The 24,280-nt window shown below is 42.5% G+C and overlaps 2 protein-coding genes across 3 annotated transcripts in view; one reads left to right on the forward strand and one right to left on the reverse strand.

Moving 5' to 3' along the window:
- Positions 1–1,263: 1,263 nt before the first annotated feature.
- Positions 1,264–18,150, forward strand: GPRC5B (G protein-coupled receptor class C group 5 member B). Of its 2 annotated transcripts, none has more exons than XM_071444135.1 (4): positions 1,264–1,495; positions 7,509–8,522; positions 12,998–13,110; positions 14,476–18,150. In XM_071444135.1, the coding sequence occupies exons 2-4, from the start codon at positions 7,517–7,519 to the stop codon at positions 14,518–14,520; spliced, it is 1,164 nt and encodes a 387-aa protein (XP_071300236.1). In that variant the 5' UTR covers positions 1,264–1,495; positions 7,509–7,516; the 3' UTR covers positions 14,521–18,150. The 2 variants fall into 2 exon arrangements, with proteins under 2 accessions (XP_071300236.1, XP_071300237.1); XM_071444136.1 differs by having other exon boundaries at positions 7,513–8,522.
- IQCK (IQ motif containing K) overlaps positions 16,048–24,280 on the reverse strand; it is a 37,422-nt gene continuing 29,189 nt past the window's right edge. Inside the window, exon 9 of the mRNA XM_071444139.1 lies at positions 16,048–19,515. Within this exon, the coding sequence (XP_071300240.1) occupies positions 19,487–19,515 (29 nt within the window). The 3' untranslated portion in view covers positions 16,048–19,486. The remainder of the gene's footprint in view (positions 19,516–24,280) is intronic.

The raw sequence follows: 24,280 nt of genomic DNA on the forward strand, positions 1-24,280 counted from the left end.
GGTTTTAGGGGAAGCATAACCCAGGGATGCAGGAATGCACAACCCAGGGATGCAGGGGTGCATCACCCAGGGATGCATCACCCAAGGATGCACAGCATGGTGAGGCTGCTGGTCATGGACATGTCAGGGAGATGGATTCTAAGCTGTTGAAAAGGCTCCTGAGTTTCTGCTGCTCATGAACACCATATACAGAAACTGTCTTTTCCTCCTACAAATAACTCCTCCTGGAGTTGCAGGAAGCCCTGTCTAAGGGTTCTGACTGTCTTGGGGTTGAGCTGTGGAGAAGCTGCAGAGCAGGACACCAGCTGCCCGTTTTGGTAGGAGGCAGACACGGAGCAGTGCTCGGCAGGACCTGCCACGCTCGCAGGGCTGACCCTGAGTGTGAAGCGTCGCTTGCACCGTACACAGGCCCCCAACCTTTTCTCTTCCGAGTGCTTGTTGAGCTGTTGTCTCCGGCTGTGGCAGGTCGGAAGCTGCATCTGGAGAAGGTTTGAACGTATCCAGCCCCTTTCAAATTCCCCCGTTGTCAGAGGGCTGAAAACCCCCTCACCTCCACAGTCCCACACTTGGCCGTAGGTGTGTGCGTGCCCAGCCAGCCTGCCCGAGAGGGGCTGCCCAAGCCTTGCGGGGACAGGAGCGGGCAGGAACGCCGGTCCGTGTGCCTGCTCCCGCTAATCACAGTGTCCTGCCCGTGTCACCTGAGCACGTCGGGCTGCGGCCATGCCCGGGTCCAGCGCCGGTCCGTGCCAGGATGCACAGAGCAGGGTGCCGGGATGCGGGGTGGGAGTGTGGGATGTGAGGATGCGGTAGCGTGTGAGTAAGGGCGAGTGTGTGAGCAGTGTGTGTGTGAGTGAGTGAGCAGTGTGTGTGTGTGTGTGAGAGCAGTGTGTGTGTGAGTGTGTGTGTGTGAGTGAGCAGTGTGTGTGAGCAGTCTGTGTCTGTGTGAGTGTGAGCAGTGTGTGTGTGAGCAGCGTGTCTGAGCAGTGCGTGTGTGTGTGTGTGTGTGAGCAGTATGTGTGTGTGAACAGTCTGTGAGTGAGTGTGTGTGTGTGTGTGTGTGTGTGTGTGTGTGTGTGTGTGAGTGCGCGCCCGAGCCCTCACCGTGCCCGCTCCCCTGGGAGCCGGGCAGCTCCGTGCGGCCAGAGCGCCCCGTCCCTGTTCCGGGTGCTCTGTCCCTGTCCCCGGGGTGCCCCTGCCCGCCGTGCCGAGCCGAGCCGAGCCGTGCCCGAGCGGGGCGGGGCGGTGGGAGGGGGCTGGCCGCGGGGCCGTGGCGCGGCGGAGCGGCGGGCGCAGAGCGCGGCGGACACCGCTCCGCTCGCTCCGCTCCGCTGGGCTCGGCGCACCGGGGCCGGGCGCTCCATGAGCCGCCGCGGGGGCGGTGGGCGCTGCGTTCGCTCCCCGCCGCGGAGCCGCCGCGCCGCCGGAGCCGGGATGTGACTTGCGGAGGGCTGGCGGACAGAGCTGCCCCGCCGCCCTCGGCCGCAGCAGACAGCGGGTGAGCCGGCGGCGGGCGGGGGGACAGCGGCCCCGGAGCGGCTCCGGGGGTACGGCCGGGCCAGGGCTGCGGGCCAGGGACGTAGCGGAGCCGCTCAGCCGGCTCTGCGCCCTGCGCTGCCCGCAGAATTAGCTCGGTGGCCGCCAGCAGACAACAGGCTGGATATAGGAATCCTGGGGGGATTAGATGGGATATAGGGCAGGACGGGGGGGCTCGGAGCAGGGGCTGCGCTGCGGGGAGCGGGGCGGAAAGCTGGCGAGGAGGGCAGCGGAGTTCGGAGAGGATGGGGAAGAAGAGCGGGGACAGGCGGGGGAAGAAGAGAAGGGAAAAAGAAACCGAAGAGAGAAAAGAACGAAGGGACAAAAGAGCGGAGGCTGAAGCGGGATAGGTACCGTCCAGGAGGAGGAGGCTACGGGCGGATTAGGGCGAGCCCGGAGCGGAGGCAGCCGCGCACCGGCCGCACGGAGGGGCCGCCCGGCCTCGCACCGCGCTCCAACGCGGGGTGGTTCCAGCCAAGCCCGGCTCCTCATCGCATTCCCAGCGGGGGCTCAAGGGCAGGGACGGGGAAGAGGCCGAGGGGAAGAGCCTTTGTTGGCCCCCGGCCGCCGCGGTCCGGTCCCGGGGCTGGCGGCAGCTCCGGCTGGGTGCGGGTGCGCTGCAGTTCTGCCTGTAGTTAACAGAAGCCCTGTCTGTGTTACCTCTCCGCAAAGCCACGCAGAGAGAGGATTTAGCACTTATGTGAACCCTTTGTTTACACCTGCCCTTAATGTTTATCCCAAGGCTAACAGGATTTCCTGCGTGCTGAACCCAAACACTCCGCTGGGTGATCAGCGCTAGTACCGAGTTTAACGGGGATCCCCTTGCTGCTTACCAGCAGGGAATATCAGGGCTGAGGTGTTGTCACCCTACCTCAGGACAAATCCGGTGACAGATATACCCATCTGCTAGAAGGCTGTGACACGAATAGAAACAGTCTGAGAATTAGCAAAGAGAACAAAAACGTTGATTACTGTAATTGATTGCTGTCGCCTGTGAATTCAACACCAGGCGCTGTGGTCAGAAGTACCTAGGCACACGTGATACACTGATTCTGACTAAAGGGAATTCAGCCCCGAGAAAATTAGAAAGATAATTTCATCGTGTATTCAGCATCACAGAGTATTTCTAAATGAAATGAAAATTCATTTATTTCTAAATGAAATAAATATTGAAATGAATATTTCTAAATGAAAGCAATACTTTTTCTACGCGTCCTTTTTGGAGTAGGGGCTTGCTTTCTGTAACCGTGAGGCTGTAAGACAGCATGATGTGTATCTGATGCAGGGGCTGTCAAAACCACCGCTGGGTTTTTTGCCTACAAAGCACAATTGCACTATTAATTATTATTCTGGAAATACACACGTCTCTTGAGTAGTGTGATCTCAACTTGGCTGTTGCTGCTCTGTTATCAGTCCTGGAGCTCATTCTTCAGTTCTGATCAAAAGCAGCTGGCAGAGATCCTGTGTTGTGATTAATTCCTCACTCCCTCCCGTCTCTCCACAACACTTCGTGGCGGGGGTGGTTTTCTTTTGCAAATTGCACAGTGAACCAGTCTTCTGCCTGTGTGGTTACTATCTGTGCTACTATTGCTTGTATTTACTGATTGTTTTTCTTCTCTGCCATTGAATGCATCTCCCTGTGTCAGCTGACTAACATTTGAACTCCAGGTACAGGAGCAGATAATGCATCTAACCATGAACAGCCTAACCTTAACTCTTTGCACGATTACAATTTATTCTGTATATATATTCTGTAGAAGCATTCAGCTGTGTCTTTTTGATCCCTTTGCAAACTTTGGTCAGAAGACTTTAGCTACAGAAAGCCTCATTGATTTTTAACCGTGACAACTTTTTGATGACAACTGTGAGATTTTCTCTTTCTGCTTAGTTGCTTGTAATTGTAGTTTGTACCCGCTGGGGCAGCTTTGTGTCTGCAATTTCTGTAGTGACTCTATGCTAGATAATGTAATGAAAGGACCTCACTCTGTAGAAAACAGTGGAGTTATTACAGCTGTCATTGAGAGCAGATTTTGAGCCAAAAATTGAGTACTGGATTGAAATAGTAGCTATCCTGCTAATTGTTCACTGCTTTTGCCTAAAATGTGTAAGGCTTATTGATTAGAATATTGATTGTAAGTGTTCCTGATTGCTCTGGTTTCAGGTACGTTGCCTTAATGCTTTACCAAAATAAAATTTTGGAGGGGAAGCTTGGGAAAAAGAAATCTCAAGTTGCTTTTGTTGCCTGTGAACAGTTCATTGCAGTGTGCAGGGGATGTAGCAGTGCCACTGGCTGTATCTGTGCTGGAATGTCTCAGTGCACTCCTGTGTTACTGGAGTTCTCTGGCAGCAGGAGGGAAGTGCCAGCCGAATAGAGCACTATTGTTACTACTGTGAGGTTGCATAACTCCAGTGAGAGCTAATCTAGACATAAAGATGTAAAAATACTCTTCCTCTACAGTTACTGATTTAAGTAACAACCAGCAAGAATGTGCAGTAAAATTTTACTATAAAATCTCAAGAGGCTCAGAACTCTGCCATCCTACCCACTGCACAGGCTTGAGGAAGATGCTATTTTAATAAAACCCCCATAATGATGTATATCTGGTTTTTGCAGAAACCAAAAACAACTTTCCTGGGGAAAAAAAATACCAGCTTCACAGTTTTCCCTTAAAATGACTGAATCTGTAGTTTTAGCTAAAGTTGTGGTATTCACTTGCCAAACTTGTGTGTTGTAATGCAGAGTTTTCCTTTGTTTTTATAACTGTGTTTAGTGCTGAGTATCAGCACTAGAAAGAGGATTTTTTTTTTTTTTGGCTGGTAATGTCTCAGAGGCTACATTATTAATATTGCCTGGTTTTGCCCAGTTAGGCAGAAATTGATAGTAAACAGGTTAGAAACAAACTGCTTGCTGATAGCAGTTAGGAGGAAAAGATTCCTCCTCTGGAGACTGCGAGCTCTGCTTTCCAGCTTTGCTCTGGGCAGGGTCTGGTGGTGTTTAGTGAGACTCACTGATATTGGGTAGGGAATTATTTCACACCAGGAATAGTTGTCAGCAGTCCTAGAGATTTTCTTGGTCAGTACTGTGGCTGCCTGGGACCTTTCTAAGAGCACCACTGATTATGTCCCATCAGCTTTCCCAAAAGCACAAAGTAAGTTGGGAAAATTCCTCTTGAGTTGAACACCTCTATATTTCAGAACACGTATTTTGAATTCTGAATGTATTTTATCACAGCTTAATTCCCCCTTTCCAAAACTAACCACTTCTTCATGGAAGGGGAAATACTCAGATTCATTAACCCTCCCTTCCCCCTCCCAAACACTTCCAAATAGGAAGAGGAAACAAATGATGGCCTGACAATATGACTGCTTACCCATGCAGCACAATCTCCATGGAAACAGACTGTCCTAGAATAGCTCAATCACATGAGGGTTACATGACGTGAATAAAGTAACCAGAAAACTGGAAAATATCTTAGAACTGGGGACACTTGCACTTAATTAATGACCCCCCAGGTCTTTGGAGAGTAGCTAATAAACAAAGCCAGTATTGAAAGCAATTTAGCCCATGCTTACCATAATTTGTAAGTGATGGGATAGTGGAAAATTAACATGACCCTCACTTTAGGGCTCTTTATTGTTTCTAGTTTGGGTGACTTTTAGAATGAATTTTGAATCATTTCCCACATGACCTCCTATTTGTTGAAATGGTGCCACTGGTTTGGAGCATTGCCTTAGCAGATCCCAGTGGATTTCCCCCTTTTGTGCCAGCAGGCACTGACCATTTCACACTTTTTAGGACGTTTCAAACACTCTAAAGAGGAAATTCACTAGTTGCAGTAGGAATTGACTGTGCATAAAAGGAATTGGAGAACTATCTTTGGAATGTTTTCTTCTAGTTAATTATGTACTCAAAGGGCAAGGAGATTTATTGAGCGTATATTCAATACAAAAATGAATATATTTCACTGATTATTAGTTTTCTGTCTGTAAAGTCAGTGTTTTATAAGTGGGTGTTGCAACAGGGTCATTGAAGAACGTGTTACACAAGTCAGATATAAACAAGTGTATATTCTATCAATCCAGCATGAAGCAAATTACAGATAGGTAGAAAAACCAAATCATTTGTCCTTAGCAGGTCATTGCATCGTTAGAACATTGCAGCCCTTCCAATAGTGCAAAGATTAACATCTGTGGGCTGGCAGAGATTGCCCATTACCCATTTCCTGTTTGTCCAAGCCCACATCACATTATTTGTCACAGCTTCCACTTCTGAGATGACGATTTGTAGTAAGATGTTTTGTACCCTGTGTGGGTGAAGCCCATGGAGTCATGACAGGTTTTTATTGGCATGTTTGCTGTTGGGGTGCCCCTGATAGCAAACATCATAAACTTCATCATCTGTCTCCTGATGGAGGCTGGAAATGGCCATTGGTCATGACATAGGGAAACACTGGTTTGAAGATTCAAATCCTCAGGGTTTCACTTTGGTCATTACAGGACTGTAAAGCACAAGAGCATCCACAGTTCTCAGCTCTAAGAGACACAGCACAGTGTCAGACAGTCTATGTAAATAGTTCTTGTGTTGGTTATGACTGATTGTGCTCAGTGCAACGCTGCACCACTACTTTAAATAATTTTCAACTCTCACTAAAGTTTTCAAGTTTTCATTAAAAGCAATTTTAATCTCTTTGGACAGGTAATCATTTAGGGCTGTTGTATGGCTTGCAAAAGAGCTCCTGATAGTTTCTCTGCTTTTCACTTTGCACCCTAAACATGGACTAACATTGACTAACATCATTGCTTATGTGGTGCTTTTCTTCCTCGTGCTCCTACAGTACCAGAGGGAGTCTGAAACATCCCTCACATCAGTGAGGAAAATCCTGCTGGAACCTGCAGCTCTAACTGCTGCTGAAGGTTAATAGAGTCAGGTTTCATATCTGCTCCTCACAGTGTTTGCTCCAGACTGCCCTTACAGGGCTCTGCCCAGGCAGACTGGAAGTTAAAGGTTACATTTTTTAACAATCTGCTTTGCTTAATAAAAGCAAATACCATAATGAGTATTTTTAAAGCGCCTAACCCATGTTCTTCCAAAAACTTAAGTTGGGATTTGTCTAGGCTTTTGGTCCTGGTGGTCAAGTGGGATGTGTTGTGTTCCTGGAGTGTTTACCATTGTCCACTTTCTGGATCCAACAAAGAGATGCTCTGGGTTTTGTTATTTGTTCCCTTTGGACTGGCTAAGAAGCACAATGAGGCATTCATTTTTGATTAGTTGGTTGATGACACTGCATGTGTGCACCATTGTCACAGAATATGGAATTTTTCTAGGCTGCCATTCCCATTTCCAAATGCAATCAAATACCTGGGCTTTGGAAGAGGATGAAAGGAGTGAATATGATAACTGCCTATTGACCGAGCATGAAAACAAAATATTTCTTTTTTTAAGAATATAAAATGTTTATTTTCCTTGGATTGCTTTATCCTTTAAAAATGAATAATATAAAAAGTGGTTTTGACTCTGCCTTTGTTCCAGTAAAAGGAGCAAGGCTGTGAGAAAGCCTAATTGTGATATTGCTTACGCCTGCATCAGGCCCAGTGCAACTTAAACACGCTTTAAACACCTTGATTTGAATGGGGCATGACATTTAAACAGGTAGTAAGTGTCCAAGTGTTGCAGATAATGTAATATTTGCAACAGGATACATAATTTTTTCTGGCTGTGTTGTAGGCCATTTGCAGGGTCAGAGTTTGGAAATGTTTTCAATCTGTGCAAACAGAGCAATGAGTCATTTTGCATTCTGAGTACAACAGGCAAAAGCAGCTTTTGGGAGGGCAGTGAAGGGGGCAGGGGGAGGCTGTGCCAGCTGCAAATCCAGTGCAGAAACTGTAAACATTGGGCTACTGGAACAAGCTGGGCTTCAGTGGCTGTGAAACCCTCCAAACTCAGCTCCAGCTAAACAAATGCTTTGTTGTCTCAGACAGAAAAATGAAAACCTACCCAGCCATTGGTTTCTTGCTGCTGCTGGCGATCAGCTATGGCTCCTCAGAGAACTCCAGCACGCCCCGGGGCTGCGGGCTGGACCTGCTGCCCCAGTACGTGTACCTGTGTGACCTGGACGCCATCTGGGGCATCGTGCTGGAGGCCGTGGCGGGGGCAGGTGTGCTGACCACGCTGCTGCTGATGCTGATCTTGCTGGTGAGGCTGCCCTTCATCAAGGACAAAGAGAAGAAGAGCCCCCTGGGAATGCACTTCCTCTTTCTCTTCGGGACTCTGGGACTGTTTGGGCTGACGTTCGCTTTCATCATCCAGGAAGATGAGATGGTGTGCTCCACCCGAAGGTTTCTCTGGGGAGTTATCTTTGCTTTGTGCTTCTCCTGCTTGCTAGCCCAGGCCTGGAGGCTCCGCAGGCTCGTTCGCCACGGCAAGAGCCCGTCTGGGTGGCACCTGGCCGGGGTGGCCACGTGCCTGATGCTGGTGCAGGTCATCATCGCGACCGAGTGGCTGGTCCTGACCGTGGTCAGGGAGAACAAGCTGGCCTGCAGCTACGAGCCCATGGATTTTGTGATGGCCTCCATTTATGTCATGTTCCTGATGGTATTTACCATGGGATTCTCGTTTTTCACTCTCTGTGGGAAGTTTAAGAAATGGAAGAAGAACGGAGTTTGCCTCATTATAACGCTTTTCTTTTCCATTCTGATTTGGGTGGCCTGGATGACCATGTACCTCTTCGGGAATGCTGAGCTCCAGAGAAGGGACAAATGGAGTGATCCCACTCTGGCTATTGCACTGGTGTCCAGTGGCTGGGTGTTTGTTATTTTTCATGCCATCCCAGAGGTGCACTGTACCATCCTTCCATCACAGCAGGAAAACACACCCAATTATTTTGATACTTCACAGCCAAGGATGCGTGAAACCGCTTTTGAGGAAGATATACAGCTTCCTAGGAGCTACATGGAAAATAAAGCCTTTTCAATGGATGAACATAATGCAGGTAAAAATTGCCTATAAAGGACTATATTTTTTTGTGGTGTCACGACAACTCTCTGTATGAGACATTTTTCAGGTGTTGAAAACGAAGGTCATGATAAATACAATAATTTTCACACTACACTTTGTTCTCTTTTACAATTTTCACTAAGATATCATCTAGTGAGAGAGAAAAATTAAAAAATGCAGACAATACATCGGTTAAAATTATCTTCTGCATGTCAATTTTTCTTTGAAAAACTGAACAATTTCAAATGCAAAGGTAACACCAAAAGAATTTAAAAATCATTGTGGAAAAAATAACCTTTAGATAATTTAAATGACATTTTTTATAATTAGCAGTTATCAACATTTAATACAAAATATTTTCCCAAAACCTCAGAAATAATTGAAGTGGTCTATGTTACAAATTGCTCAACCACTTGAGCAACAAAATAATTATTATTAATTATCTTTCCATTAAAATGGATTTAGTGCCACTTTGTGTCCCTGTGGGGGGAAAAAATGCCAAGTGGCTTACAGACAGTTCAAAGACAGCCTTTGTTCTGAAGGCTTCAACATCTGAGCTTTCACAGAGGTTTTGAGGTATTTGCCTTATGTATGATCACACATCATTAAAATTTGCAGTGGAAATGTTTTTGAGTGATTGCTGAAAGGACCAGCAACAACTGGGTGCTTCAGAGATCCAAACCCTTGCTGAAGGCTCCAGCCATGTCAGAACTGCCAGGGATGCCTCTGACCAGCAGTGGGAAGCAGGAGCCCCGTGGTGTTTTTAGGGAGTTGTGGTCTGGTGCTGCCCCACACCTGGATAAAGGATTTTGTCACAGGTCACACTGATTGTTTTTCACTCTATTTGAGGAGAATACTGGCCTAGTAGCCCAGGCAGGAGTTGCCACATTGCTCTGGCAGCCCCTGAGAGGAGGCTTAGGGCACGTGGTCCAGGCACTTCACCTTCCTATTCACCTTTATGTGTCTTTGATTTCTTCTGGGTTTGATGTTTCCCTGGGCACTGACCAGGCTTGGAGGAAGGCAGCACTTTTGTTTGGCACAGTGTCGGGTCAGGAAGGCATTTTTTCCTCTTAAGTTTTTTAGCAGAAACTTTAAAGGTTTCCTTCTAGTAGGGAAGTTTGTTCTGTCAGTAGATACCATAAGGGCAGTGGTAAAACAAAAAAAAATCACAATAAAAGAATGGTTATTGCTAATGTTCCAAAGCAAGAGGCAGTTGCACTATGGACTGTTAAAGCCACTCTTTTTTTGTTTGTTTTTTTTTTTTTTTTCTATGGTGGTTTTTTTTTTACTGTCCTCCATCCCCCATTAAATTAATTTCATAGTAAAGTAACTGCAAAGGCTTCAGTGAAGCTATTTCTGGCTAAGGCAGATCTAAGAACAAAATTGGATCTTTCACTCTGTATCATTCCCATTCATGGGTGCATTTTTAAAAAAGAACTGGAAGCTCCTTTTAGATCTAATCATTCAGTAATTAAGTTTTTTTGTGAAATGGATAGATGTATGATAGCTACAAAATCATTATACTGTCTATTATAGTGCAATTTATGTTCTGTTTTAATCTATCTGAATGACAGTACAATACAAAATAGATTTCCTTATCTGATGCCCTTGTTAATGTATACCATAATAAATGCCTGTCATTCCTATTCCCATGGCATACAGGAATTTTTAATACATCAAAACAGATTAAATCTTCCTTTGCAGCAGTTCTTAATGGACTGGCTTGGGACAGCAGGGTTTGGAGACAAAACTTAGTAGCATGGTAGAGACCTAAAGTAAATACTTTAATAATAACCAAGGCACTGAGTCAGATCTCGGTGCTGGGCTTGTCAGTGGCAAAGCCCCTGGAGTCTGTGAGCAATTGGCCCTGCAGGGGTGAAGAGAATGTTCTCTCCTTTCATCCATTTGATCAGACTCAGTTTGAGAATTCATCATCAAGAGTTCAGAAATTACTGGAAGGGTACTTTCTTCAACTACTTCATACTTAAGAATGATGTTGAAGAATACAGGATTTACTAGTTGTGAAGTTTGGAAGACATGATAAGCAGAAAACAGTTCCCTGACTATAATACTTGTTTCAGTAAATAGTTAGCTTTAAGTAGAAAATATGCCCGGACAAATATATTTTCCATTAATTCTTGTTATTTCCACTAATATTTGTGTAAAACAATTTCATAACTTTGCTCTTTTTTAAGATTTTAAGCAGCATTTTAACAATCTGAACAGTGTTCAGGTTCAAACAAGCATATGTCCTCCTTGATTCCTTCTTTCTTAGCAAAACTTTACCTTCAGGTTATGCATTGCAACAAGAGCTGCTCTATGCCAGGAACAACATTAAGCATTAATAAACCGATTTTAAAGTCACTAACTTAAACATAATTTAAACAGCATACTAATCTGGAATTTTAGTATTTATATGATAGGTTGAAATATCTCTTCAGAAGAGTTATTTTCACTCTAAACTTTTATTAAAGTATTTAGAAAGCCTGGACAGAGCAGTTGACTGAGTTCTCAGTGCTCTCTGGAAGTGCAGTGCACACTAGTAGGGCAACCTCTGTAGACAGAGAGAATTTGCCTTAAACAAGAGAAATCTGGATGTGAAATGTAGAATGCAACAGTTGTCAGGAAACCCAAGCCCAAGCAGCTCTGGTATCATTAAATTTCATTTAATAACTTCTACTACTACCAGTCACAGTCACAGCCAATACCTAAAAGCAAAGTGAACAAAATTTCAAATGTGTTACAAAGAGGCTTTGACAAATATCAAATCTCCTCAGTACTATTTGTTTTTTATCTATACATGCCCTATGCAAGTGGATTTATTTAATAGTAATGTAAAATGTATAAGGAAAAATGTTAAAACTAGTGTAAGAAAAAAAATCCAAAATAAGTATTTTGTCTACAACCTTTGTCACAGATTCTCACATCAAAAAAAGTGTAGCTGTTTGCAATAATAGGGAAAGAAAATGCAATATGAAATTGAATTTACTGGCTCTTTAAGATAGCTTTGAAATGACTGTGTATATTTTGTGTAAATACTCTGTATAAATATTTTAATGATGGTGTGCATGATAAAGATTTTTGTGTCTGTGTGTAATAGCAAATACCAGTGCAATCATGTGTGTTTATCACACAAGAAGTAGTCAAATAGCAAAAAAACCGCTACTGACCTTGAGATGGTTAAATATCTAATAGAAAATACTTAATTCCAGTTTAGGCATTTTCATAATTTTTTCTCCCAGTGTTCTGCAAAAATATGTCATTTCCAAATAGAGAGCAAGTGAGGGTCTATATGTATCTGAAGTCAACAGCTGAGCATTTGCAGGGTGGAATTTCTGAATTTCCATGCTAAATCAGTACTGTTCTTCATCTTGGTGCACAACTCCCAAGAGAGGAGTAGCAGTGGATAGAGGACAGCATATGGCAGTAGGATCCATTTAAATCTTCTTCTACATGGAGCAACTACATTGGAGATAAATCCTGGCTTCATTAAAGTCTGGGCTGAAATTCTCATAAACTTCAGCTCATTCATGATTTCAGCCAGAGACTGTAGAATTGTAATTTGAATTAAATTTAAGAGAAGTTCTTGCCCAGGTGCCTGAACTGGGCATGTTTCTGTTTAGCAGCTGACAGATGAGTTTTGCCCGTTGTGTGATAAATGAGCTCTGTTCCCTGGCCACGTCTGAGTGCACTGAAGTCATTATTTACCCTCAGAATTAAAGAGGGAGTTTGTATGTGCCAATCCCCAGCCTGCTTTAGAGAGAGCAGCATATCCCTCATTATGCATATCTCACTCAGAATTTACATCTTGAACCCAAACTTGTACTAAAATTAATGGGGAGACTGTTTTATTCCTGGTGTAAACATCTAAAAGGACACTCAGTGTCTTCTCTTTGGCTTCAGTGATTTGCCATGTTTAAGCTATTCAAAAGCAATATTTACTCCATCTTTCTAGTTTCTCAGAGTAAATATAATCTGAAACATCTGGAAAACCTTTATTTGCTAGTCATGCTGAAGTAATGCTCAGGGGGTTGTGAGCATTGCTTACTGGCCTGAGCAAGGCTTTGGATCCCTGTCCACTGAGTTTGATAGAAAGCAAAATGTAGCACATTTCACTTAACCCCACAGTATCCAGACCAGCACAGGGAGCACTTTGCAAAACACATTGTGCAAGATACATCACAGGTTTGGTGACTAAAGACACTGAGCTCCCACTGAAATGAGATTAAGCAAGCTTCAAAAATTTGGTTCCTTTTTCCCCCTCCCAGCAAACAATTCATTTAATGTAAATCTGATTCTTCTGAGGTCCGTTCCCAACGTGTAAGGGAAACAGCTGTTCAAAAGCAACATGGAAGTTAAAATCAGTGGCAAAGCTCCCAATAACCAAACTGGAAGGAAGAGGCTCTGTGACTGCACAGCTTTAATTGTGTTCTAAGGGTGTGATGTGTGATGTCTCTTTTCCAAACGCAGCGCTGAGGACGGCAGGATTTCGGAACGGCAGCTTGGGCAGCCGGCCCAGCGCTCCTTTTAGAAGCAATGTTTATCAGCCAACTGAGATGGCAGTTGTGCTAAATGGTGGGACTGTAAGTATCAAAATGTGATGATTTAAGAAATCTTTGAAATGCACTGATATATGCAACCATTACTAATTGAAAAACCTGCTTCAGCTTATTCACAGCAGGGGGAAAGCTATAAATGAAAATTTAAGGCAGCAAGTATGCATGTAATGCTTCCCTTCCCTCTAGAACGTATGTAGCTAACAAGTATTTTGCATTTGTTTACTTGGCTATTCACATTTTGCAGTGCAGCTTCAGTGAACCAAGTTTTTTTGTAAGACAACATATTCAATGGCCCTTTCAAATTAAATTTGTGTTAAAGTATTTAACATAACTATTAAGTGACACCATTTCTAATCTGATTTTTTTCAAGATGGTGTGAGTCACAGAGATGTTTTCAGGCAGTATGTTACTTTAAATAATTGTTGCAGATAATTGGTTGCAGGTTGTCTCTCATATATTCCATTTACTTGTTAAATACATGTAATTCTTTGTAACTTACAGATTTGTACATATTTTGAAAAGGGATTCATAAAAGAGGAATATAGAATATTTTCGTGTTGATAGCATCAATTTTTCTTCCTTGTAGAATGGTTTGGCATCTTTGAGAGACCTGTATTTTTGCAGCCTGGTTGTTGTAAGATTGGTTTAGGGATGCCAAACAGACTTTACAAATGTTTTTCACATTATGTCTAATTTTCACTTAAGACATTTCATATAGCAGGCACAGTGTTGAAAAAGAAAAATTTTCATCCCCACATTTTTCATGCATATCTACATGCTTCTTAAAAATCTACTCATGAGCCAGTTTGTACTCATGTGAGTTGGGTTTTCTTTCTTTTGAATCATGAGCTGATTCCATAACTCAACCTCTACATTTAAAACCAGTTTAAAATGAACTGATTGCAGGTCTGGTTTTTGTTTTTAAGTAAGTAAAGTTTTGGCTGATTTTAGTGGACAAGAGGGACTAGATACAAGAATTCTCCTCCGTGGGTAAGACTGTGTGAAATATGTCAACTTGAGTAAAATGAAAAGGCTTGGCTTTGCTGTCAGTCATGGATTGCATCCTTCTGATGTTTTAATTAATCTCTGTCTGTTTTCTGATACCAGAATGTGCAGCTCAGGCAGAAGGCAGTTAAAGGATGAGAAGCTTGACAATTTGGTTTTTTTTGTTTGGTTTGCTGTATTCTGAGTTGGATACAAAGCTCATGTGTATATATAGTCATGGTTTTACAGAGAGATAAACGCACTGTATGGGTGGAAGATGAGTTTCTCTGTATCACTTTGCTCTAGAACTGCCATCTGGAAAGCTGTCCTGTACGTGTAGTGTGCTAACACTGATTTTGAACAGTCTAGATCTCTCAGTTATGGGTTTATTATCCTTATTTCCAGATACCAACTGCTCCGCCAAGTTACACTGGACGACACCTCTGGTGAAAGGCTGTAGGCTGTAGAGAATAAGAATTGCAGATGTTGTTCCCTGGCAGTGTGTCTTTGAGGGAAGGAATCCATAACAGTACCAGAACAAAGCAACAAAACATCCAGGATCTTTGTAAATCCTACAGAGGATTTTGCCTAAATGTGAACACCATTGAATGGAGAATTGCAAAAGCAAAAAATTGTAAAACTGAAGCTGAATCTAATTTAAAACAGAAGTAGGCACACCTTAAATTGGCAGAGGAGATATTGTATTCTGAAGTGTAAGATATTCTCTTGTCTGTAACTTGTGTGCCAGGCAAGCCTGGTTTTGGTGGTTGCCAGTTGCTTGCGAAATCCCTTCCTCTCACCTAAACTTAATTCATGTTGCCACAAGAGATTGCCACTACAGTGCGAAAACACGCGGGATTTCTTTCCATTTTTCTCCTTTTCCTGTCATGTCCAACGTCATGAGAAGTCCCCTGTTTGCTCCCTCCCTGGCTGTGCTGTACAGTCACACAGCACCGTGTGTGGTCAGACCCGGTCCCTCTGTGGCAGATCGGTCCCTGTGGCTCTGCAGGCTGATGCTCTGCTCTGTCAGGAGCTCTGTTCTTTCAGGAGCTCTGTTCTTTCAGCAGCTCTGCTGTTCAGGAGCTCTGTTCTTTCAGGAGCTCTGTTCTTTCAGGAGCTCTGCTGTTCAGGAGCCCTGCTCTGTCAGGAGCTCTGCTGTTCAGGAGCTCTGCTGTTCAGAGCTCTGTTCTTTCAGGAGCTCTGTTCTTTCAGGAGCTCTGCTGTTCAGCAGCTCAGCTCTGTCAGGAGCTGCCCTGGGGGTGCAGTTCGGAGCTCTGTGCATGTTCCGTGCGCCTCGTGGAGCTTGCCGGGGCAGAGAGAGAAGCGCGGCCCCGGCCCTGGCGGCTCTCCGCGGCCCGAGGGATGGATTCGGTGACCCGCAGGTGTCACGGGTGTGAGCAGAGCCCAGGCTCCGTCCCTGGGAGGGCTGTTTTGGCCAGGCTGGGCCGGCAGAGGCCGTGGCCGGTGCTGCGGAGGGCAGGAAGGCGCTGGCAGGGGCCGGGGTGCGGAGGGTGGGAGCCCCGAGCCCCCGTTGTCGGTACGAGCGCTCCGCTCGCTCCCCTCGGCCGCGGCTGTTCGTGCATTTCAATGTGGTTGTGCATTTTAGTGCCTAGAGAGTAGAATCTCTGTGCTGGAGGTGGTTTGTTGTTGTTTTTGTTTTTATTTAAGGTGGTTTCTTCCCTAGTCCTCCTCTCCCCATCCAGTTTCTTGAGTTGATATAAGGCAGAGTTTTCAAAGCTTTTTCATCTTTGTTTTCTCCGGGTTATTTAAACGGTTCCCATTGCCCATTTGTTGTGCCATGGTTTTTCATTATGTTCAAGCAATCATTCCTTTCTTTAACATTTAATACATATCGGACATTGAAAACATCACTGTATCCTCACTGTTTGGCCAATGTTAATCTTAGCTTTCCTCAATACTAAAAGCTAATTGTTTTTACTTGAAGGCATAGGAAACATATAACAATTAAACTTTGCATATGCTGTAATAAAAATATATATTTTCAAACTAAAAGTACAAATAACTGAATAGCTTAGTAGCTTCACAGAGAGAAGTTACTTGCTGTATACTGCAGAAGAAAGACGAGCTTTTTATTTTTCAAGAGTCTTCCTGATTCCTCATGTACCTCCATTTCTACTGAATTAGAGCCTAGTCCTGCAGAGCTGTACTCCCACGAGTAGTCCCATCGACACCAGTAGGTCTACACAAGGTACAGAGGCTGCAAGACCAGTCCCTAAGTGTTGCACACAGATATATGTATATATATATATGGAAAAATATCTATTGCCATTCTTGCCATGATCATCTTATGGGGTTTTATTTCAAAGCCCTTCTCCTCCAGAAGCAAAGTTTCTCTGTCATGCATGAGTGAAGGAGTATGTCAGCTCCCCCCTGCCCTCCCTCCTTGAGGCAAAGGAAGCATGTGCTTGTTTTAGGGATCCTTTATTTCATTTTGTATGTAACTAGATGGCCTTAGTAACCAAGTAGGGTAGGGGTGGATATTGCATGCTATCCAGTGACTTAGAAATACATTTTGCTTGTTATGAGCAGAGCTTTGATCAAATAAGATAAATATTTAAGATACTGATAGCCACCCAGAAGACATGTAATTTGGAACAATAAAAAAACTATTACCATCTCTTGCCTGCAGAATTTTGCTTTTAAAAACCAGTTAGAAAAAAAAATCCCTCATAAAACTCTTAGCATAAAAAAATATAAGATGACCATGGCATAAATGGTAGGACAGGTTTCTTTTAAAGAGTTTATCATGCTACAACCAAGACTTATGAATTATAATACACATTTTACAGACCTTTGACAAAAACTTTACAAGACATAGTTATCTTGAGAAACTTTCTTTTTCTTTTTCTAGATGTGACTGAATTGATAAATAGAGTTCCCAATCCTGCTTCTGATGAAGTTGTTTGGGATTTCAGGGCTTATGCAAAGATATGGCCAGATCTTACAAACTGCAATTCACATGACAAGTCTCACTGGCTTAGTCATGTGGATATTCACTGAATTAAAAATTAGCAGGATTGGGTTTAATGTGTGGTGGTGAAAGTGTGGCAATAGATTTAGGAGGGTCTTTATTTTCCAACTTTTTACAATTAGTAACGAGCAACTTTTTTTTGTAAGTCACTAGTCTATGATGTAAAATGCCCCAAAATAAAACTGTAATTGAAGAAAGGCACCTTTATGTTAACTTATATTTTTGTTACAGTATTTACTTTTGCCTTTTTTGAAAGTTTTCTAGAATGTAGAGCATCTGTGAACAACATGAATAAGTAACTAAGCACAAGCCTTTCGCAGTTCTCCTGATTATAATTAGCTTTTATACTGTAAAAGCTACTATGTTGTCCCTTGATGGTTATGTGCTCATGGTGTTTCCATGCAGAAAAATGAAATCAAAAAGCATCTGACAAAAGCATCTATTAGCAAAACAAGATTTAAAATGACCAGCTTTTGATCAGTGGCAGGAAAAGAGTTCAAAGTCCTACAGATCCTGTCCAGCTTTCAGATGGGTTGAGGGTGTTTGTTTGATTTTGACACTTGCCAGAAAATATGTAGCATCTTCAGAAGAACACTCTCAATACATCCAGCTGCTTCTATAAACAAGGTACCTGAAATACTTTAGAATTAGCTGTTTCTGCTTTTAGTCTAAAGACAGGCATCTTGCTTGGCTTTGCCTGAGCTCGATGCCTTGGGTCTAACCAAAGGCCATACAAAAGGGAGCATTGTAGCTTTTATAACAAAACAATTGGATTATTCTACCAACTTACAGGATTACAAAGCAGGTGCTTTTTATTAATTGATGAGAGCTAAAGCTCATTTTTGATAGATAATATATATTTATTAAATGTATTAACGTGTGTTTTATAACGTACCCTCTTTCCTGCTGATTGTTGCATACTGGTATCTTATTAAGTACATCTTTCAAGGGTTTTCAAGACAATCAATGTGTACCATGATGACTGTACATAAGTATACAAAACCACAAAGGTTGTAAAGCATGGGCAAATGTTTTATTTTCAAAATGCTGTTCTTAATGAGAATAAAGGCTTTACTATTTACTTACAATGTTTGTGTCCTCTTGGTTTTAAAATCCACACAGATTTTTTTTCCATTGCAGTGAGCACCGCTACAGAGAGAGAATTGCTCCTTGGTGCAGTTCCTCAGTGTTAAACTGAAGGAAAGGGCTCCTAAAGCACATTCCTCCACCTCTGGCCACACTCCCACACTTACCCTTAGCTCTGGCACCTATCAAACCCAGGGTGAGCCAGTCAAGGAGCTCAGCAGCCAAACTCTTAACACAAAAGGGATGCTTTTTTCCCCTGTTGGCTCAGCAGTTTCCTGTTCTGGTTCAATTGCTTGTGAAAAGGAGAGGACAGAAGAATTCAGCTGGGTTTGAAGAGTGCAGAATGAGAGTTTTTCTTCAAATGGTTGGATTTTCCAGAGCTGGTGTAAGAACCATCATCACCAACCAGGAGCAAACCCAAGGGGTGGGTACTGGTGTAAGAGTGAGGACAAAGTCTGTGCAAGTGAAGGAAGAAATCCATGTGGACCCACAGCAAGTGCTGGAGACCCCCATGTTTTATTAGGTGTTCAGTCAAAACAACTACACCTTTGACTTACATGGAATTATTTGTAGTTCTGCTACTATCTTCCCTAACTGTGAAATTATAAAGGCATAAATAGGACCGTTCTTGACAGGACTAAGTTAAAAAAATAATAAGGATTCCTTAGCAAGAGGCCAAATCTGATTTTTACTGTGCTTGGACCTGATAAAAGTAAGTAGCCTGCATAAGATTGCTGAAAAGGCTGACACTGGGATCTTAATTCTACACTTTCCCAGCACATGTGCTAAGTGGTAACAAAAGGGCCTTTGACTTTTCTCCCCTGCAGAACTGCAGAGCAACCCCAGCTCTCATTGCCTTCCATTGGAATTGCAGGGGCACAGCATTTCTGCAAATTAGACCGTTCTGAACAGAGCCTGGATTTGTGTAAATTGTCATAGCTCTGCAGGAGTCAGAGAACTCCAGTTCATGATAAATGAAGATTTAACACTTGCCTACATGTGGATAGAACCCCATTTAATTTCATCCAGAGTTTTGTTCCTGTCAGAAAAGGGTTTAAGTGAGCATTCAGGAACACAAGATAAATACAGATTCAACATTTTTGGCTAGATGTGCACCATTCCATCTGTTTTAACAGAATTGTGCTCACTTAGACTAAGACTGAATTTTGTCTTGGCATGCTGGGTCCTTACATAACCTGCCTTTGATTTACAATACCTCACATGTAAAACTTTAATGCTAAAAGGGTTTCTAAATCAGTATCACAAAGTCCATGAGCTCTGTGCTTTGCAATTTTAGTGAGGAAACTAAAATTGAGACGTTGAAGGATTTTGTGTACGTTAGTCCGGCTCTTCTGATTTGCTTCCCACTGCAACCATACAAAAAAAATAAAATTAACAGGCACAGAAACAAAACAGAAAACATCCATACTTCTACAGCAGATGTTCTGTGGTTCAATAAATAAAAAAAAAATCCCCTGCTAGACCCAAAATGTGTATTTCTTCTTTACATGGCATTTTTTTTCATGTTTTGACACAGCTTCAGCACTCAGATACTTGCACACAGTTCTTTGTGCAGCTGTGGGAGTTGTGCATGTGTAGCTGAGGGCAGAGCTCTTTGCTAGTAAGAAGTCACTGGATTAAAAAAAAATTGAAAGCAGCTCTTTGAGGTTTTTGCTTTGAAGAATTTTTCAATTAAAAGTCAGTGATGAAGTCATACAGTTCACCTAGCATATAAATATATTTTTGTCACTTAGGACAACAAGCAAGGTCAATAAAGAATAGTTTCTCTGTGTCTCAGTGGAAAGAAGAATGTTATCCATGTGATTGCAAAGGGTCTGCCAAATGGGAAAAATCAGTCAAACAAAGAGCACAGGACTGCTTGCTGGAGTAAACAATTCTAAATGAACAAAAGCTCTACATAAAAGTAAAATGTCCCACCCCCTGGTGAAAGCTGTTTTCAAAGCTCTGTATTCTTTCAGAATGTTGTAATACAGATTAACCTAATGTTTTTCTTCTGCTGATACAACAGTCTGGTTCCTCATTCTACTTGTGTGATTTCAGCTATCTTATTCTGGTTTTGATACTTTAAAATTTTACAAACTGGCTTTCAACTTAAAAAAAATCTGCTTTTCTATTTCCTACACTTCAGAAGATGTGTCTGTACTATACACCTTTTACATCAAGCCAGTTTGTTGGGAGGTTTATATATAAAAGCTATGCTAGAGGTAAAGAAAGCCAAATAAGCCAAAAAAAATTCCCCTTTTGAACATAGAGTTTCAGGAGAGCTTAGTTACCCTTCCAAGGCATGCAACTGAAAACCAGCAGACAAAATCCTCTTGGTACATACCAGGAATGCTGGGCTGCAGCAGGCCCATGTGCTAATTTAAGGTGCTCAGTGTGCTCCCAACCTGGAGAATGTCAGCTCATAGAAAGCATCCAGGAAAAGTGGATGAGAAGGGACACAGCAATCCCTTAGAAACCCAAAATGAGACTGGAGCAGCAGGAGAAACCCTGTTTTACAATGGTCAAGGCAATATGTGCCCAGTGCCTTGATGGCACAAGACCTTTCAGGATTTTAGGGTTTCTGTTTGTGCAGTTGAGGAGAAAAATTGAGAGTGGATTTAATGTCCCCTATGACTATGAATGTCCTGTATACAAAATAATTTCTATTTCATTGAATTTTAGCTAATATTTCTTGATGTGATGAGGCTGACATTTGCAAATATTTAATAAAAATTGCAACATTCAGAAACCTCAGGGCTCACACACTTTCACATTAAAATGAGCAGGTGTTTTAGGTATCTGCTAGCAGTGCTTTTAGTCAATAGTGTCCTTGTCTTATCATAACCTGTGTTACTTAAGCATAACAATTTTCCAATCACATCATACCAAGCAGGAAGCACAGGCTGTCAGCATAAATCTGGATTTCAGGCAGTTATTTAAATAGTTTTTGACATATACTGGCTTCCTATGCAGATAGAAAAGTAAGATGTCCTCAGGATTCAGATAAGCTGGAAAGATGGAGAAAGAAGCTGCCTGGCTACGTTTTTTTGCTAGAAATTTCCATTGGAGAAATGTATTTTTCAGGCTGTGCCACCTCAAAGTGAACTAGCTTGCTTAAAATATTTTGAAATGCCTAAGGAAGATGTTTAGAACAACTTACAGCACCTGATAATCTTTCAGACAACACAATGGACATTGTAAATGTCAACATCACCAACCTGGCTTACAACTGCACCATTCCTTATGCTGAATTTTAGCCATTTCAGTCCTAGAAGTCCTATCATTCTTTCAAGAGTGAGAAACCTCTCAGAAAATTTATTTCAGTTTCCAGTGCACTTTAAAAGGTGTGAAGATCTGCACGTGAGCAGCCCCGTTCCCCCTGCAGTCACCGTGAGCAGCTCTGCAGGGCCAGCTCCCCACACTGTGGCAATGCCAGCTCTGGTTCTGCTGCAGTGGAAACCATTCCCTGTGCTCTGGGAGAGTTCCTGATGCTGGGGAAAGGCACAGGGACAGAACTGGGCAGAACAAAGTGCCCCAGGATGCCATTTACACAGCGGGGATTGCAACTGTGCACTGCTGCCAGTCCCAGGGAAATGCCAAGAAAACTGTTCTCACAGAAAGCTGGATGCAGGGAAATTGAAGCACTTCAATCCCAAGATGTTTGTGTGACTGAATGTATGAAATTTATCTACAGAAAATGCCTAACTTAAAGAGGCACAATATTAGAATTAAATAACACAGTCGTGCTCAGTGGCAGCGTGATCAGTATTTTGTGTTCTTTTAAAACATCAGCTCCTGTCTGAAGTCCTGAGACACAGAGGAACTGAGGCCCTTAAATGCTGTAACAGTGTAAGTTAAGAAACAATGAGATCTCACATCTCACTTATTTCTTCTAGTACTGGTATTTCTACCTGAATAGGTCATATGGTTTCTCCTATCAGAACAGTTTGATTTTTTAGCACTATGTTTCAGTCTCTTTACTGTATTTTTCAGACTTTATACTCCTTAGTCTTATTTTTTCAGAGTGAGAAAACCTGATTAAACTATGCTTTAGTCACATGCACATTTTAAATCATAGGACACTACAGCCAGCACTGCAATAACAAGCACCAGTGGGTGATAAATTTCTTTGGAGGTGAGCTGGGGGTGTTCCTGAGGAGCACAACTGTTATCTGCTATTTTTGACCTACTACAATAAAGTCATCTACTACTTGGTCTGCCATGTTCCTTGGGAATGCAGCTCATTTGACATAGTTTCTCATGTCTGTGCTGCAATGCTGAGGCACAGATGATGGCTAAAGGAAGCACTGGAATGTATCTGGGAAGGCAAAATTCAAAAACCTGCAAAACTTGGAGCTTTTTCCTATTTATTTAAGCAGTAAGTTCAAACATCCTTATCATCTAATTTGGATGGCAGGCATCATTTTCCCTCATCTTAATGTACAGAACTGATGTTTTGGTTTGACACTTGGTTGTTTCAGCATAACAGTGAATAAACTATGACCTACTTTGTGCACTACTGGATAACACAACTGGCTTGTGACAGGAGCTTAGGAAAGGTTTATGCTCCCACACTATATAAAGAGTGCATTTCTTCTTCATAGAACTCTAAGAACTAATTTAGCAATTTAAAAAGTTGAAAACAGTAATGAAAAATACTACAGACTCAGACTATGAGAAGATGAAAATCCATTAAAGAAAATCTATTGGAATAACTTATTAGCAGGGGCTTAGAGTAAAATATATATATAGAAAGGAGTTTCACCCTAGCCTCCCAATGAAATGCCAAAGAAGCCTGAACATGAAATTGGAGCCACCAGCAATCTTGCTGAAATAAGACCTGACTTTTAAAGAGAAAGTTTTTTTATATAGTGTTTATAATTTTAGCCTCTTACTATTGGAAGTCTGCCTGTATACAATTATTAGTGAAACCTTTCACTCCAGGAGATATTCAGTCACTAGTGATAGGGAAATAATCTACTGCATACAGATACATTAACCAAACAAATGTTAAAATGGAAATTATTCCTGCCCATAGACACTCCCATAAGTCATGAATCTGAAATGGAACTGTTAGAGGATCACTCAGCAGAAGAGGCCTCTGCAAAATGGATTTTTAGAAGTGGCAGGACAAACCTAATTCTCCAAATCAGGAGCAGACTTTGTCAAAGCTTTCATGACTGTAGAGGACAAAAAGTTTCAGGGCACTTTTTAATTCACTTAGGATCAGATTAACAAAGTAAGGGCTGAAATACAGGAGACTTCCAAACACCAACATTCAGAGATACACATGGGGAATAAGGGCTGGAAGATCTCTAGCAGAATTTCTTTGTGCAATGCACCATTGCTTCTCTCATATTTTGACAGGAAGACTCAGAATTCATTAGAATATATTTGAATGGCATTTTTACAATTCAAGGTGTACAAAAAGAAGAGAAATATGGGGAGATACAAGTATTGGAGTAGATGAACAACAGCCATGAACACCTGAGTTAGGAGAGAAAAAAACTACAGAGAATTAGATGTACTGGAGGCTATTGTTTAAAAGTATCCAAGTGCCCTCCAAATCATTCAATGATCTGAGATTAATGAAGAGACAGCCACAGAAACACAACAGTTTATAGAACACAACCCTGGACTGAGAAGAAAATGCAGAATGAAGGCAACCAGTGCATTTCCAGACATCTGATTAATGCAGGCTTTTTCAATTTAAATACTCAAGATAGAAAAAGAGAATGATGAAAACAGAAAGGACTGACCAGAAATAGAAATGATCCCAGAGTGGCAGGTCCTCAGCTAAAAGCATTTGGGGATTTACAGGCAGAAATCAACATGGGCAGAAACCCAGAACTCCAGATTTGCTGGGCAGCTTCATGAAAACTGCATTTATCCCCATTAGCCCCTCTTATTTCTGACATGATTCCAGCTTGCAAAATGTGATAGGTTCTGTGAAGTTACCACATTTAAACTCTCGTGCAGACTAAAAGAAAGCATCAGGTAAGAAAGCAGACTGGTGCCACAGGGAGGGCTCCAAGGGAGCCAGGGCAAGCAGCTCTGGGTTCTGCAATCTGTCAGACACTTTTTGTATTCCCTGAGTCCCATTTCAGTACTCCACCAACAGCTCAGGGT

This window comes from Agelaius tricolor, unplaced genomic scaffold (assembly GCF_023055355.1).
Source record: "Agelaius tricolor isolate 1412-34295 unplaced genomic scaffold, bAgeTri1.0.p SCAF_19, whole genome shotgun sequence".
NCBI lineage: Eukaryota > Metazoa > Chordata > Aves > Passeriformes > Icteridae > Agelaius > Agelaius tricolor.